At 44.6% G+C, this 18,811-nt stretch overlaps 1 protein-coding gene across 1 annotated transcript in view; it reads left to right on the top strand.

Moving 5' to 3' along the window:
* The first annotated feature begins 2,587 nt into the window (after positions 1 to 2,587).
* Positions 2,588 to 18,811, top strand: part of CDO1 (cysteine dioxygenase type 1) — a 61,763-nt gene continuing 45,539 nt past the window's right edge. The window contains exon 1 of the mRNA XM_063964158.1: positions 2,588 to 2,840. Within this exon, the coding sequence (XP_063820228.1) occupies positions 2,671 to 2,840 (170 nt within the window). The 5' untranslated portion in view covers positions 2,588 to 2,670. The remainder of the gene's footprint in view (positions 2,841 to 18,811) is intronic.

Genomic DNA, 18,811 nt, shown 5'->3' with positions numbered 1-18,811 from the left:
AGGGTGGCGGCTTAGCGTTTGCACGACTGCTACAAACTGCTAGCGAGCGAATAACTCGGAATGACCACCTTAAGTAGTAGTTTGTTCTCCCTCTCACTGGCAGCTAGCCTAACCCTGCTGGCGAGATGTTCTAGCAGTGTGCCTGTATGTCATAGTCACGTCAGCAGGAAAGGGGAGGGGGGGGGGGGAGCAGGTCAGAGGCGTGGCTTGATATCAATGACATGCAGTGCGGTCTATGGCAAGGAAGGCACTGCTGCACTGACGTCCAGCCCAGCTGCCCCCCTCTCTCACCTGGGTCCTGGGCAGACGTTTCCTTTGCAGAGCCCCCCATCCGGGAGAGTGAGAGTGTTGGTGTTGCTGCCGCTGCTGCTGGCTGGGAGGGCGGAGGAGGATGAAATAGAGGGAAGAGCGCTGGCCGTTGCACGCATTCCCAGCTCTCACATCCTCTGCTGCCTGGTGTGTGACCGCTGCCACTTCCCCCTGCCACATATGGGTGATTGGACAGGGGATTCAGCACTGGATCCGCTGTCCACTCACATCTGCCTCGCTGACAGGGGCGTGCTTTCTGCCTTGATGTGGGCTGAAAGCTTGTCCCTGTTAATGAGGCACTTTTATAGGTGACAATTTCTCCGCTTTTTTTTTAATGGGCTCTTACAGCCCACTGCTTGGCCCCACCCCCCGCTTTATCCCCATTCCCATTGTCAACAGGAGGCACTGCTATATCAGTGCCTCCCAAACTAAATTAATGTAACAAAATTATTAGATTAATATAAAGAAGGTACTTATGACACAGAATATGTGTCATAAGTATCTTTGCATAATTTTGATCATTAATGACAGGTGATGCACTGCATCCCCTGCCTGCATGTCCCTACTTGATATAGGGGGGCAGTGCAGGGTTGTGCATGACATGGTAAAAAGAGGCTGTGCGGGGGCTGTGGCTTGCACGAATGCGTCATCGTAGCCATGATCCCTGCTATAAATGCTGAGATTATTGAAGTGGCGTCACTTAAACCCTGGACACCAAGTGCAGCGGCTGCTAAAGGAGGCTTGGCCACTAAAGGGGGCATGGCTGTGCCACTATAAAAAGGGGGCATGTGGAGGCGCACTCTGTATTATCACCCCCCTCGCCCCCCCGCGGGAGCCGCGGGCGCCCTAAAAGGGGTGTGGTCTAATAAAAAAAGGGGCGTGTCCTTGCAGAACTTACTGTGTATAAGCCGACGCTGCAGACAAGAGACAGGAGCTGAGTGCAGCACGTAATGTTACAGTGCAGCATCCGGCTCCTGTCACTAAACAGGAGACAATACTTTGGTGTCATCCCTCAGCAGGTGACACCCGGGTGCGACCCGCCCCCCTCCGCACCTCCCTTGTCACTGGATTATTGGAAATATACAGTAAGGGACGTGACTACAATGACGTGATTCAGCATGAATCGTGCCAACTGCCATCCGGTGCATCCTCTTCACTCGGTAAGTGGGCAGCGGGAAAGTGGGAGCGCCACCCATTTTATTTTAGCCTCCCACCCATTCCAGGAGAGTAGACAGGTATGTTAAGTATATAATGTATGGAAGAGATGACTCTCTGGAAATGTTTCCAGAGAGTTATCTCTTCCATACATTATATACATTAATATGAACCACTGTTGTAGCTCAGAGGCTGCAATGGCTAATGCCATCTCAGCATGACATCGGGTGGTATTCATGTGACCGGCGGTCTGCTGACCGACAGTCACATGACTTCCTCCACCATCCCGCCGGCTCAGTATCCCGATGGTCGGCATGCCGACCAACAGGGACTATTTCCACTCGTGGGTGTCCACGACACGCATAGAGTGGGAATAGAACCCGCGGCGACCGCAGGTCGCCACCGAGCCCGCAAGGGGTTTGCTGCACTCGCCCCTCCCCGCCGGGATCCCGGCGTCGGTAAGCTGACCGGCGGTCAGGAGACCGCCGGTCAGCCATACTACACCCATGACATCTTCTACTCTAAAAAAATGCAACAATTACCACAAGCCTGGACATATTTTCATAATGCATAAACGTTGAGTGCAAACATGCAACATTATAAACTCCACTAAATATAATAACCTATGATTGCACATAGTAGTATTATAATATTTCAACATTTCTGAATGCAAAAGTGCAGGATATTTTAATAACCTCAATTAATATACAACCCACAGATAGCTTGATTGTTGCATTTTTTTTGTTTTTTTGTTTTTTCAGAAAGTCAATGGCATATTGGAATGAATGGCATTTAGGTTTGCATAGTTGCTGGCTCAAATAAAGGGAAGCCACCCCCCTTGCCAGCCCATTATTTTAAAGCAGTGCATGCAAGAGCTTGCATTTGTGTGAGACTAGAAACTTTCCTCCAGTCTGAGAAAGGTGGATAGGTGATATCACTTAGTGCATAATGACAATCAATAGCAAACAGAGAAATAAACCACTTAAACAAGGTTATTTGTATGTAGATTAACCTGTCTTCCTTGTCAGAACATTTTTAGAGAAAAGGAGAACTTGACACAAACACTGATCTTATCATTCTTGACACCCCTAGGAAACTTGGTACATCCCTCTGAAAGTTGGAGAGCATAAATAGTGAAGAAAGGCTGGGAATGTGCACAGTTGTTTGTGCGACTGATCTGCTGCTGTCCTAGGCTCAACTTGTGACATGGAACACACAGAGGTACTGAAGCCACAGACATTGGATGAGCTGATCCAGATCCTGCATGAGATATTCTCCAGTGATATAGTGAATATAGAGGAAGTCCAGAACATAGTGGAGTCCTATGAGAGTAATCCATTGGAATGGATGAAATATGCAAAATTTGACCCATACAGGTAATGCTAATGAGTGACCATTGCTAGTATTTATTGTAGCTGCAGTTATTTCAATGGTAAAGTTTTATTTTACTGTGCAGATGATGCCACGCTGCACACTGTTAGTGTGCCATATGGAAGTAATAGAGGGACTTAGTATGGGTGACTTTTTTTTTGTTTTGTTCATGCATATACTTCATAGAAATTGTAAAGTGCGGTAGAACATGCTGGCGCTATATCAGTAAGGGGTTTATTCATTATTCATTAATTTCTACAAAGTAGGTGATAAAAAAAATGAATCTACTTTTGTAGAAATTAAATATTTGGGCCATTCATTATTAAGGTAATGTAGGCGATATCACTGATATCAGTACTTGGCTTCTCTCCCTGAACGGCTGGTAGGCTCCCGGAAAAAACGGGTGGCGCTCCCAGCCTGTATGCGTTCAGGATCCCGGCTATTGGGATCCCGGCAGCTATAATACTGACATCAGAATCCTGACAGCCGTCAGAATACCAACGACGGCATCCCGAAGAGATCAGGATCCCGACAGTCAGTGGGAGGAGGGGGTTTGGTTTAGCCACACTCCAGGGGTGGGGGGGGGTGATAGTGTTAGGCTGTGGGGTTAGGAATCACCGGGGAGGTGTTAGGGTTAGGCACTAAGCAGGGAAGGTTAGGTTTAGGCTGCGGGAAGGGGAGGTGGTGGTGGTGGTGGTGGTGGTGGGGGGGGTGCGGGGGTTAGGTTTAGACACCTCTGGGGGAGGTTAGGGTTTGGCTGCGGACAGGGAGGGATAGGGAGAAGAGCAGGGACGTGCGGTGAGCTAAATGGCTCAGGAGGCACTGGCTAACCCCAGAGTCAGATTTCCATGCAATATTTAAGCCAAAACATACATCTGGGCATTATACACAGGTACAGCAGTATTAACTCCTCGCCTGCCTCACCCCACCGCACGTCACTGGAGAAGAGGTTAGGGAACCCTGCGCACCCTTGTTGGCATTGCCGCGATTGGGATGCCGGTGTCTGTATACTGAATGCCGGCATCCCGACTGCCAGCTTTTCATACTGAACCCCTCCCATCCCCCTGGAAAGGTGAGCAAGTCTCATACACCCCTATCCAGCCGCTCGCACCAAGACATCCCCCACGGCCACACAATTACACAAGTGTGTGGTTCAAGGGGGACTGATAACGCAATTCATGCAGAATCATGTAATCATAGCCTCGCTGTTTTTTCTGCACTTTATAGTGGGGGGTGGAGCCATGATGATACGATCGTGCCACCAAGCATCCGCACAGCCGCCCAGGGGGCAGCAAAGTTGGCAAGTATGCTGGTACCTCCTCCTTACCTTTCAGTACTGATCTAGTCTGCTGTCCCCATTCTATTGTATGGGGACCAAAATTCATCAAGCTGTAAAAATAGTACTTTTTAGTAGCTTGACAGCAGGAACCTTTGCCATCTTCAGATGACCTTTGTGTTTGGACCCCTCTCCTTCCTAGAGAAGGAGGTCCAGGGTTGTGAAGAGGGATCCTATGGGATCCCTCTGCCCCTGTTTGGCTCCTTCCGCTGCATGGCTGGTTATTTGAGCACATGTGAGAACCCCAGTTCACGCATGAGCACTAATACTGGTGAGTCACTCGGCAGCTGTTATAGGGATTGCAGGGATAGCAGGTCTTTGGATAGTCACAGAGGGCCTAATTCCAAGTTGATCGCAGCAGGAATTTTTTTAGCAGTTGGGCAAAACCATGTGCACTGCAGGGGAGGCAGATTTAACATGTGCAGAGAGAGTTAGATTTGGGTGTGGTGTGTTCAATCTGCAATCTAATTTGCAGTGTAAAAGTAAAGCAGCCAGTATTTACCCTGCACAGAAATAAAATAACCCACCGAAATCTAACTCTTTCTGCACATGTTATATCTGCCCCCCCCTGCAGTGCACAACTGCAGTTGGGTTTTGCCCAACTGCTAAAAAATTTCCTGCTGCGATCAACTTGGAATTACCCCCAGAGTACTATTGCATTGCTCTGGGGTTTTAGTATCCACCACTGCTACTTGCAGTGAATTGGATAGTAAAATAGCAATGATTTGCAGAACTTGTTGAGTATACCACTAAATGTAAATTACATATAATCTGTTGATGTATGTGAATTAATGATGCCAGCCACGTCTTGGGTTAGTTGGCACAGTATACTGTCTGGCAGTATGTGACTTGCCTTAACTGGGGAATACATTCCTGGAGAACATCCTCTCCTTGGATGCAATTTGAAAACAAGAACATACCTGGAAAAATGGTTTATGGTCTGAAAAACTGCATTATGTCTTGCCAGCAGAGAGCGAAGCTATGGATCGTATGCACATATAATTTTTTTTTTTGAAATAATAAAATATAAAAAAAAAAAAAAAAAAAATATAAAAAAAAAAATATATATATATATACTGTATTTTTTTCTAATTGTTTTAGCACATTTGAATTTTTAATGCATAAGGGATGTGTGCTACACTTTTACCTCCGTAAATATCATGCATATGAAATGTCTCGCACCTGCAAAATCCAGTAACTCATGTTATTAATAGTGCTAAGCCTATCTTCCATCTTTCTTTCATTTGATTCATCAGGCAAAGCCTGAAAGAGTTGGAAGTGTATACTTGTACATGCCACGCAGATCGTATTGATTTCTAGACTTCTCTCTGGGAGTGGAGTGGGTGTGTATGTGAGAGCCAATCACATATCCTGCATATTGACACAACTGCTGGCTCTAAACCAGATGAGCTTCCCAGCAATGCCTGGCTGCAGTGCTCCGTCTGATTTATGCAGCTCTATCCAGGCCTTCTGTTCTGCAGCATGTTACTTCTCCTAAGTTATCCCGGCTTCCTCCCAGGCATAAACGCTATGGCTGTGCTTGAAAAATGACAGAAGCTAATTGGTTTGATACTTTATCTTTCTCAAAGATTTGGCACATCTTCCTCAATATGGGGCAGATGCACTAAGCTCTGGAGAATGATAAAGTGCAGAGAGTTCTAACCAATCAGCTCCCAACTGCCATGTTACAGGTATTTGAAAAATAACAATTGGGAGCTGATTGGTTTATCTTTCTCCGTTTTCTCTCTCTCAAAGGCTTAGTAGTACATCTTCCCCTGTATCTAGTAATACTGAGTGACTGACTGATGGAGGTCAAAACAATACAGTATGTTACATCTGTGGAACTACCTAGTCTCCTAGAATAAACAAACAGGATGGATCTTTACAATGTAAATGTTTGGTCATCATTGATTACTGCTATATATTTCCTATAGTTTTATCTCCTCTAGGGTGCGTTTGTCCTGAGCATTTGTCTGAAAATAATATGAAACCAGACACTCAACCTGTAAGTAAACTTCTGTCTGGCAGCAATTGCTTGTGACTATGATGTATGGTGCTTGTCCTTATACAGCAGTAATGCCTGTCAGTGGTTCCCATGTAACTGCTGACCAAGCATTCAGACCGTGGAAATGATCTGCAGAAATACCTTGGGGCTAGGCTACAGAAGATTACTCTACAAGGATGACTCATTTTGTAATTGTTTTATGCACAACACAAGTGTCATATTTATGTGGGTTTGTTTTTCAACTTAAATCACTTTGTACTGCAAACTGCTTTATTGGAGCAGAAACACAGTTTAGTTCAATTATCTTGGACTTGACATATTGATCCTTCATTCTGGGATCTTAAACAGGAAACATTAATTAATACAGAATTCATCTGATGGCGTCTGTCTCTTTTACATAATATGACTTTGTGCTGATCTGTAGCCATAGCTTCTGCAAGGTAGTACTGTCACAGCTGCATAGAAACTAAATACAACTGCGAGTCAGAAAAGCTAAAACTAATGAAAAAGAAAATGTTATTTACCAGGCAGGGCCGGATTTAGGACTGTAGGACCCTAAACTGAAGAGATTTGGGGGCCTTATGGGACACAACGTGTGTATGTATGTATGTATGTATATGTGTATATATATATATATATATATATATATATATATATATATATATATATATATATATATATATAATATATATATAATATATATTATACTAAAAGGATGCATGGCCTCGCTGGAAAAAGTGTGGCCTCTCACAGAAACAGACAATTATTATATCATATGTAAATTCACACTCGCTAGTCCTAATCATGCCTACATAATAAATATATAATGCACAGAAGGCATGTAATAATTTGTCAGATAGATCTCTGTGGTTCCTTGTACAAGTATAAAATCATTAACATTTTTATTTATTTATTTTTATTCCAAAAAGATTCACATGTGGTTCCAGGTGATCATTATGCCCTTGAGTTTTCCTGAACACAAGCTGTGACACTGGCCAGAGACTGGTTAAATAATAAGATTTACCAAAGAATGGACAAATAGAAGCTGTGTTACTAGCATACCTCCCAACATGACCCTCTCCAGGAGGGACAGAATGCTCTGCTTCTGGACTTCCCTCTTATTTTATGATTGCAGTCACCTGTGCTGAAACACTTTTCTTATCCATTAACCTGTACAACACAGGTGCCGGCAATTAAACATTAAGAGAAAAGTCCAGAAGCAGAGCATTGTGTCCCTCCTGGAGAGGGTCATGTTGGGAGGTATGTACTAGGTTTCTAGGTTATGTAAAGAGGACACTGGCAGATAACTGTAGTTAATATTTGGTTACAGACTTCTGCCAACACTGATGCACGTGATAGAGAATCTATAACTTTCCATCTAGGTGGTAGATGTTGGCTGCAGAACACAGAAAACTGAGATTGTTTGTTACTAAGGAAAAATAAACCTGAACTCCTATAAGAGTAAATGCATGCTTGCAAGACCAGCACTGTTAAAAGCTAAAGCATTGTACAATACTATCGCTCTCCCCCTCTGTCACACCAGCATTTTATACAGACAGTGGGGCTTATTCAGATTTGGTTGAAGATTTTGCTGTCTCAGCAAAATCTGCGATCATGTACTCACATGCTGGGGGCCACCCAGCATGTGTGGCACAGACCCACGACATGTTCGTAAATCAGTTGCGATATGGTCGATTAGAGGTTGACTCCTGCGGGACTGAGGTCCTGCTGCCACGTTTCCCATTGCTGGAAACGCAGGCAACTTCATAGGCTGGCCCCAAAAATGGCCATGACACGTCTGCGGTGCCTGATCTCTACAGTTGCATGGTGAAGGGTCGCGCATGCACAATATGGCCGGTGCGCATACCCTATGGACACAGCAGCTGCGTCCATCTCTGAATAAGGGCCAATGGTGGTCATTCTGACCCATTCACTCGCTGCGTTTTAACGCAGCACAGCAAATGGGTCCCTGCTTCGCATGCGCCGTAGTGTGCGGGTGCATACCAGACGGCCGAAGTCCTTAGCAGGGATGCGATCGCCTCTGCCTGATTGACAGGCAGAGGCAATCGCTGGCATGCGTTTGTTCCGGCCAACGCAGGCGTGGCTGGACCGAACGAGGGGCGGACCGCAGCGGCTGCGTGACGTCACACACAGCCGCTGCGGGCCAGGGAGTGATGAGTAGCTCCCGGCTAGAACGCTAAAGCTGCGCTGGCCGGGAGCTACTCTTGAAGTGCAAAGGCATCTCTGCTGTGCGATGCCTTTGCACTTCTGCTAGAGGGGGCCAGACTGACATGCGGGGCGGGCTAGCCCTGTGCTGGGCGTCCCCCCACATATCAGGGAAGAAGATCGTAGCTGTGCTAAATTTAGCACAGCTACAATCAAATCGGATTGATCTCCAATGTCTTTTCAGTCTCCTTTACTCCTCTCACTTATTTGACAATGATGCCCACTTCTCTACTCCAACATAGAAACTAGTCAGTCATCCAGTTTCTTCTGTGTCCATCTTTTTATACAAGAACCTCCCAGATTTTAAAGAGTAGCATAAAGTCATGGTCAATGCTATTCAGACTGTTATTAAATTGTGCCTTATTCAGCTTCAGTTGCAGTTTTGCTAAAATAGCAAAACTGCAACTGCTATCAATCGCATGCAGGGGGCGGCCAGCGTTGCAATCACAATAAAATTGCAATCGTATCGGTGGTTTAGGGTAGCCCGCTGTCTGTGCAGCATGGCTGCAAAGGCATTCGGTCCGCCACAATTTGCCCCGTCGTAGCAGCCATGTGTGTAGACTATTTCTGATGTTTCGCATCACTCGGCGGATCATTTCCGATGTTAACGCTTCCATTTCTTGACAAAGTTCACTTTTATTTGTCTGGCTACCTTAACATGCAGACTTTTCATTACTGGGCAGAAAACAATCCTCAGCTACATGAAAGGCCTCTACACAGCCAGCATGGCCATCTGAAAGGTGAGGTCTAAACGCCAAGAAATGACGATACTACGTATATTCAAACCAATTGAAAATAAACTGTATTCCATGCACTTTTAGCTTATGTACCAAAATTTTGGTTAGCATTAAACCTTGAATTTATGTTAACCTTTAAAATCTGGGAGGTTCCCCCCTCACCCTCACCCTGTCTATTTTTATCTGCAAGAAGTTAACCCTGTGTGGGAAACTCTAAACATATTTACAGTATGATTAAGCACTATGAATACCCACTCACTGTGCTGCTGATAAACTGATATTAAACATGAAGCAGACTGCCAGCTTCCAGCATATTGGCGCTGAGGGTTTGTTCACAAGTTTTGTGATAAATGGATCTAACCAAATGGGGAAAAAAACTAACATATATTTTAAGGGTTCTCCATTTGTTTTTCATGCATGGCACTCGTACCAGTGCATTATGAGAAATACAGCATGTTGTTTTGTCAGATTTATTTGACATTTTATAATGCACTGTTGGCAGTCACCCGATTCTTATGTGTTCTATTTTTGTTCTGCCTTTCATGCAAATATGGTATTAATGTATTAAAAGAAGATAGGTGTGAACAAACCCTTAAAGACTGGAGTCCTAAGATCTTTGACTCCCAAAAAAGATAATTGAAATAATGCCTAAGGCAGGAAGTACTAGATGGAGCTGAAAGAACAGGGTGTGCTGGTTTTCCCAGGAATGTTCAACAAATGTATAGTACATTACACCTATACTGGGCAGCACAGTGGTTAGTGATGCTGTCTCACAGCATTGGGCCATGGGTTAATTTTAATTGGTGCCATCTCTGTGTGGAATTTGCATGCTGCTGCCATGTTTCATTGATTTCTGGAAAAGTACAGAAACACACACACACACACTGGTAGGCTAATTTACTCCTGACAACAATGGACCCTAGTGTGCTTGTGCAATTGGGGGAGATGAAGCAAACCTTTTATAGACTGTGCTGAGCAAATTCTACACTTTCTCTTGTAGGTTTGAAGCTCCACTAATATAAGGACTGATGTGATTGACTACTGTGATAGAAATCAAATCCAGAGACCCAAATTATGGGGATTTATGTAATAGCCTGCGAGCTGCAGGCTGTACCGAAATTCCGACGAGTCTCTCTCCGTATTTTTAAAGCAGCAATCATTTACAAGACAAAACCAGGGTTGTTTTGCCTTGTAAAGATGGCTGCTTTAAAAATATGGGCATACTCATCGGAATTCCTGCACATCCTGCAGCTCGCAGGCTATTACATACTGTAAGCCCCCTGATCTCAGTATGAATTCTGAAAAGCATTTTTCTAGCTTACTTGTTTAGTAAATGCATATTGCCTTTTAAATTGGTTCTTCAGTAAGTTAGTTATACATTTGCTTTGAAAGATTTTTAATCTTTCAAAGCAAATGTATAACTAACTTACAGAATTGTATTACGAAAGGTTCTCTTTGGTTAAACACATCTTAAAAATAAAACCTAAATAAATAGTGTATTCATTTCTCCTTTTGTGGCACTTGAAATACAGTAGTAATGGGCTAAGACCAGCACTTGCAGGAATTTGCCCATGTGACCGGAAATATTTTAGCACAGTCCGCTAGAGGACTGTTCACACCCTAAAGCTGGCCATACACTTTTATGCGACTTCTCGGAGGGTAGAAGTCGCATACGATCACCCTTGAACCGCCCGGCAGCAGGATCACATATGATACATCATATGCAGTCCTTTTGCATATGATGTATCGTATGCGACCCCAGCCAATGCTGCCGGCACAATATATCTATAGTGCAGTACTTCCGATCCAGGGGCTCCGATCCGATGCTCACGGGACTGCGCATCGGATCGGAGGTAAAACACATGCGATTTGCCAGTTTTCATCCGATTTATCGGGCCGAAATGTCAGAATTGGATGAAATCATGCAGAAACGCACTAGAGCAGTGGTTTCCAAACTTTTTTGAATCACGGCGCCCTAGTATATCAGAATTTTTTTCACGGCACCCCTAGGCAAAAAATTTCTTATTGAGAAATTTAGAAAGAAATATTACATTAAGTAGATCGCGTTTATATGTCATCCTTAGGTTCAGTTGTGTGGTGAGGGACAAGATTTGCTTCTGTTTGGCCACATATTTTATGACTGGCAGCCACCAGCACTGGTTTTGCCTATTATATTGACCATGAATAATTTGAATTGGTCCTGGAGCACCAACCCAGGGCACCCCTGCAAGTGTCCCGAGGCACCCCAGTGAGCCACGGCACACAGTTTGGGAACCTCTGCACTAGAGTATGGGCACCTTTACTCTCCTTGTGCAAAGAACTGTTAGCTGCACTTACAGTATGTAACTAATAAACTTGTCAATATCAAATCTGATTGCTTTTAAAATAAATCTAACAACAAAACGGATTAATATCTGGTTACAGTTGAAGTAATGTTTTGCACTCTGTAGTGCACAAAGGACACTTTCTGTGTGTGTGTGTGTGTGTGTGTGTGTGTGTGTGTGTGTGTGTATAACACAGCACTATCACCTGCGTGGATTTCCAAGTTGGCTTTCAAGTTTAAAAGTGGTATAAACCATTTCATTGCTGCTATTTCCTAATAATGCTTTTGGAAATGTACCTACATGAGCATTCATACTGTGTCTTATTTTCCCACCTATTTATATAGATGGGATATTTTATTATCCTGTTAAAACAGTGGCGGCAACCAGTATTTTGGCTTAAGAGATTTTGTATAAGATTGTAGGAGCTAGTGACTTCACTGCTGTTCCATGCAATGGACAACGTGTTCCTCCCCTACAGCTGGAAGTGTTTTAAATACATTGCCAGGCAATTCCAGGCATAACTGGCTGCTGGTGTAGCATCACAGCTGGCGAGCCACAGGCAGCTAATCTCTTATTACACAACTGTGTCATTTATATCTACTAACTTGCTAAACTGGACATACTGTAATGCAACATTGTCAGCAAGACCAGCGTTCCGTTGTCATTTACTCAGTAGTAGTATTTACTTTTGTTACTGCAGCCAAACCCCCCCACTGCCCATTCCCATCCTCAGACCCTAGAGCAGTGGTTCATTTTTGATTCACGGCACCCTAGAGTATCACAATTATTTTCAAACCCTAATGTATGTTAGTGGAGAAATTCTGAAAAAATACTAAATCCATTAAGTATTGCTTATGTGTCATCCTCAGGTTCTGTTATGTAGTGAGGGACAGGATTCAAGTCACAAACACTGGTTTTGCCTATTACATTGACCATAAATAATTTGATTTGATCCTGGACCACCAAACTGCAAGTGTCCCAAGGCACACAGTTTGGCAAGCACTGCCTTAGACCCGTCTGATTGTCACACGCACCCATTTCTCTCCAGTCCCTACTAGAAACTTTTTTTTAATGTCCATGTGATTAGGTTTCCGTTTGTATTGTTATCAGTGTTCGTTTCCAGCTCATCCTCATTTAGCTAATCTGATCATTGTCAGACAGACAATGAAGGACATAAAGTGTTTCCTTCATATAGATATAGATAGTTTGAGTAACCAGCACTCACTGCTTTCCTAAGCACAATTAGAAGAGAGTAAAATGCATGTTGTGAAATCGGATTGTCACTCCCCTGAACTTGCCACTTGTTTGGGCTGGTTAGTATTGACTGTAGAGGGCTGATTCCGAGGTGGACAGAGATGCGACTGCAGCTGCATCACCTGTTTGCGACTTTATGCAAATGCCACTACAAAGTCCATCCCTTGTGCACATCCGTGCGTCCGAATGTGCAATGACTGTCGGCCTCCGTAGTGTGTGTGTATATATACTGCAGTAGTATATTTGTAAGTATGTGTGTTTCAACAGACTGTCTGGGGTAAGTGAGGATTACATACTACAGTTTGAGTACCTAGGTTCCTAATGATAACGCCTGACCTTGAAGTGACTAATATTAGTGTGAGTTCAAGTTTAACAAGAGGCAGAGCAGGAGGAGTTTGTAATTTAGGAGGTAACCTACTATTGCAGTATCCATGTCCAAATGTGTAAGAATGGGATTTTCTACTTGGCTTCTTGATGTACACTACTTAGACCATCAAGAAGTCCCTCTCTGGGTAAACCATGCATTGTATTTAATACAGAATATCTTCCACTCTTTATTAGCTTTATACTGTTGTACTTTTTTGGGCCATCAAACTTTGACAATGAGATCTAGAAGGCAGGATGCACAGGGATTTATTTTCAGTTTCTTATAAACCGCAGCATATTCCGTTGCGCTTTATGGGGGTAATTCCAAGTTGATCGCAGCAGGAAATTTTTTAGCAGTTGGGCAAAACCATGTGCACTGCAGGGGGTGCAGATATAACATTTGCAGAGAGAATTAGATTTGGGTGGGTTATATTGTTTCTGTGCAGGGTAAATACTGACTGCTTTATTTTACACTGCAATTTAGATTGCAGAATGAACTCACCACACCCAAATCTATCTCTCTGCACATGTTATATCTGCCCCCCCCTGCAGTGCACATGGTTTTGGCCAACTGCTAAATTTTTTTCCTGTTGCGATCAACTTGGAATTACCCCCTATAATTGGAATCAACAGTGATTATACAAACTGGATAACAGACATAGGGGTATATGCAATTGCGGTCGAATTCCCGAAATTGTCGAATTTCGGGTCATTTTTGACCAAAAAAAAAAAACGCCTATGCAATTCAGTGCTTTCCGACCAAAAAACGGACTTTCAAAATTCGACTTTTTGAAATTCGAATTTTTGCAAATTCGACTTTTCTGCAATGATACAAGTGCTGCAATTCGACCAAAGCATATTCAATTCAAGTTTGGAAATTCGACAGCAGTGCTTTTAGACAGCAAATTCGTCATTTTCAATCCGCCACACTTTGGAGGGTGAAAACAAATAAAAAAAATTTAAACATGTTTTTTTGTGTGTTTTTTTTTTTTTTTGGGGAATAGCAGATCTATTTATATTAGAAGGGATTAGGTACTTTTTTTTTTTTTTGGAGGCACAAATATTATTTATATATTTTTTAAAATATTATTATTATTATTATTATTATTTTTTTTTTATGCCGGAACGGTGAAATCATAAAAAAAAATGGCGTGGGGTCCCCCCTCCAAAGCATAACCAGCCTCGGGCTCTTCGAGCTGGTTCTAAAATTTCGGGGGGAAAATTGACAGGGGATCCCCCGTATTTTTAAAACCAGCACCGGGCTCTGCGCCTGGTGCTGGTGCCAAAAATACGGGGGACAAAAAGAGTAGGGGTCCCCCGTATTTTTAACACCAGCATCGGGCTCCACTAGCTGGACAGATAATGCCACAGCCGGGGGTCACTTTTATGCCGTGCCCTGCGGCCGTGGCATTAAATATCCAACTAGTCACCCCTGGCCGGGGTACCCTGGGGGAGTGGGGACCCCTTCAATCAAGGGGTCCCCCCCCAGCCACCCAAGGGCCAGGGGTGAAGCCCGAGGCTGTCCCCCCCCCCATCCAATGGGCTGCGGATGGGGGGGGCTGATAGCCTTTTGTGATAATAAAAAGATATTGTTTTTTCCAGTAGTACTACAAGTCCCAGCAAGCCTCCCCCGCAAGCTGGTACTTGGAGAACCACAAGTACCAGCATGCGGGAGAAAAACGGGCCCGCTGGTACCTGTAGTACTACTGGGGAAAAAATACCCAAATAAAAACAGGACACACACACCGTGACAGTAAAACTTTATTTCATACGTCGACACACACATACTTACCTATGTTCACACGCCGACATCGGTCCTCTTCTCCATGTAGAATCCACGGATACCTGAAAATAAAAGATCAATATACTCACCTCAGCCATGGTCCAGAGATACATCCACGTACTTGGCAAAAAAACAAACCGAACACCCGCTCCATGCCGGACTGAAAGGGGTCCCATGCTGACACATGGGACACCTTTCCACGAATGAGACCTGTCAGTGACAGCTGTCACAGAAAGGTCTCTAAGCCAATCAGGAAGCGCAACTTCGTTGCGCTCACCTGATTGGCTGTGCGCTGTCTGTACTGTGACAGCACATCGCAAAGCCGCTCCATTACTTTCAATGGTGGGAACTTAGCGGCTAGCGGTAAGGTCACCCGCCGGTCAGCGGCTGACCGGCGGGTGACCCCACCGCTACCCGCAAAGTTCCCACCATTGAAAGTAATGGAGCGGATTTGCGATGTGCTGTCACAGTACAGACAGCGCACAGGCAATCAGGTGAGCGCCACGGAAGTAGCGCTTCCTGATTGGCTGAAGGGACTTCAGTGACAGGAGTCACGTGATGTCCCGGCATTCGGGAGAAAGGGGTCTGATGTGAAAGCATTGGACCCCTTTCTAGTCCGGTATGGAGCGGGTATTTGCGTTTTCTTTTTTTTTTACAAGTACGTGGATTTATCTCTCTGGACGTGGATTTATCTCTGGACGCTGGAAGGTGAGTATCATTTTTTCACAGGTACCCTCGGATCGTCGGAGACCGTGGCAGTCGGCGTGTCAACATAGGTAAGTATGTGTGTGTCGGTAGTGTGTAATAAAGTTTTACTGTCACGGTGTGTGTGTCCTGTTTTTTTTGGGGTATTTTTTTCCCAGTAGAACTACAGGTACCAGCGGGCCCGTTTTTCTCCCGCATGCTGGTACTTGTGGTTCTCCAAGTACCAGCTTGCGGGGGAGGCTTGCTGGGACTTGTAGTACTACTGGAAAAACAATATCTTTTTATTATCACAAAAGGCTATCAGCCCCCCCATCCGCAGCCCATTGGATGGGGGGGGACAGCCTCGGGCTTCACCCCTGGCCCTTGGGTGGCTGGGGGGGGACCCCTTGATTGAAGGGGTCCCCACTCCCCCAGGGTACCCCGGCCAGGAGTGACTAGTTGGATATTTAATGCCACGGCCGCAGGGCACGGCATAAAAGTGACCCCCGGCTGTGGCATTATCTGTCCAGCTAGTGGAGCCCGATGCTGGTGTTAAAAATACGGGGGACCCCTACTCTCTTTGTCCCCCGTATTTTTGGCACCAGCACCAGGCGCAGAGCCCGGTGCTGGTTTTAAAAATACGGGGGATCCCTGGCCAATTTTTCCCCGGATTTTTAGAACCAGGACCAGCTCGATGAGCCCGAGGCTGGTTATGCTTTGGAGGGGGGACCCCACGCCATTTTTTTTTTACCGTTTTTTAAAATCGCGGCAAAATCCGCCAAATCGGCCGATTTTCGCCCGCGACTCTGGCGAATCCGTTTTTCATTGAATATGGTGAATTCCGGAAGCCACCTTCCGGAATTCACCTGGCGAATTTAGTCGAATTAAAAAACGGCGAAAAATTGCCGCGATTCGCCGTGAATTGCATATACCCCATAGAGGTAGAAACTGAGTGAGTCTAGGGGACTCACTCAGCTCCTAATCCTTGGGTTTCTTAGTACTGTGTATGGCTTTATAGTTCCATGTCTTGTAAGTAGTATGGCTGCAGTAATTGGTAGTATATTGTCTAATATTGATCTTTGCAAAACATCACTCTTTCTGGGCTGGTTTTAATTCTCTGTACCTGTAGAATCCAAATATTTACTGAGCATGTAAAATAGAATAGAATTGTAAGAATCACTCCAGGATAATGTTTCTGTCCAATATAAATACATTTGCACTGAAATGGCAGTTGTGGTGGGGGAGCAGTTCCTGCAGTGAAGTCTCTTCATAGTACTGTCCTGACAGGATCTTGCATGGAATTCTCACTCTACCCCCCGGCAGGTGAGTGTGATGTTGGTAAGATCCATTATCTGTTCCTACTTCACAGGTAACATGAGCACACGGGCCCACATTCAGATGTATAGTGCATCCAGAAAGTATTCACAGCGCTTCACTTTTCCCCCCACATTTTGTTATGTTACAGCCTTATTCCAAAATGGAATAAATACATTTTTTCCCTCAAAATTCTACACACAATACCCCATAATGACAACGTGAAAAACTTTTTTTTTTTTGAGAATGTTGCAAATTTATAAAAAAAAATAAAAAAATCACATGTACATAAGTATTCACAGCCTTTGCTCAATACTTTGTTGATGCACCTTTTGCAGCAATTACAGCCTCATGTCTTTTTGAATATGATGCCACAAGCTTGGCACACCTATCTTAGGGCATTTTCACTTATTCATCTTTGCAGCACCTCTCAAGCTCCATCAGGTTGGATGGGAAGCATCGATGCACAGCCATTTTCAGATCTCTCCTGAGATGTTCAATCTGGCTATGCCACTCAAGTACATTCAGAGTTGTCCTGAAGCTCTTTTGATATCTTGGCTGTGTGCTTAGGGTCGTTGTCCTGCTGAAAGATAAAACGTCGCCCCAGTCTGAGGTCAAGAGCACTCTGGAGCAGGCTTTCATCCAGGATGTCTCTGTACATTGCTGCATTCATCTTTCATTCTATCCTTACTAGTCTCCCAGTTCCTGCCGCTGAAAACATCCCCACAGCATGATGCTGCCACCACCATACTTCACTGTAGGGATGATATTGGCCTTGTGATGAGCTGTGCCTGGTTTCTTCCAAACATGATGCCTGGCATTCATGCCATGGTTCAATCTTGTCTCATCAGACCAGAGCATTTTGTTTCTCATGGTCTGAGAGTCCTTCAGGTGCATTTTGGCAAACTCCAGATGGGCTGCCATGTGCTTTTGACTAAGGAGTGGCTTCCGTCTGGTCACTCTACCATATAGGGCTGATTGGTGGATTGCTGCAGAGATGGTTGTGCTGCTGGAAGATTCTCCTCTCTCCACAAAGGAATGCTGTAGCACTGACAGAGTGACCATCGGGTTCTTGGTCACCTCCCTAACTAGGGCCCTTCTCTCCCAATCGCTCAGTTTAGACAGCTGGCCAGCTCTAGGAAGAGTCCTGGTGGTTCTGAACTTCTTCCATTTATGGATGATGGAGGCCACTGTACTCATTGGGACCTTCAAAGCAGCAGATATTTTTCTGTACCATTCCCCAAATTTGTGCCTCGAAACAATCCTGTCTCAGAGGTCTACAGACAACTCCTTTGACTTCATGCTTGGTTTGTGCTCAGACATGCACTGTCAAGTGTGGGAACTTATATAGACCGATATGTGCCTTTCCAGATCATGTCCAATCAACTGAATTTACCACAGGTGGACTCCAATTAAGCTGTAGGAACATCTCAAGGATGATCGGTAGAAACAGGATGCACCTGAGCTCAATTTTGAGCTTCATGGCAAAGGCTGTGAATACTTATGTACTGTACATGTGGTTTTTTATTTGTAATAAATTTGCAAAAAAACCTTTTTTTCATGTTGACATTATGGGGGTGTGTAGAATTTTGTGAGGGGAAAAAATAAATTTATTCCATTTTGGAATAAGGCTGTAACATAACAAAATGTGGAAAAAGTGAAGCGCTGTGAATACTTTCCAGATGCACTAGTGCTGGTGCTGCGTCCATCGCAGAGTACTGATCATCGTTACTTTGCAGAACCTATTCTGTGCATGCGTGAACGGGTCCTGTGACGAAGGACACAGATTGATAGCCTGATGCCGATTGGGGATGGGTAGGGGGCGTTAATTTCTCTAAACAGAGGCATGTAGCCACCGTACTGGGTGATTGATGTGTCCAGGATCTCCGTCAGAGGTAGCTCCTGCGGTGGCCGGCCTACGTGACCCCATGGATCATCCAGCCAGCC

This window comes from Pseudophryne corroboree, chromosome 1, assembly GCF_028390025.1.
Source record: "Pseudophryne corroboree isolate aPseCor3 chromosome 1, aPseCor3.hap2, whole genome shotgun sequence".
Lineage (NCBI taxonomy): Eukaryota > Metazoa > Chordata > Amphibia > Anura > Myobatrachidae > Pseudophryne > Pseudophryne corroboree.
The sequence above is the reverse complement of the archived record's forward strand: the minus strand, read 5'-3'. Positions and strand labels throughout refer to the sequence as shown.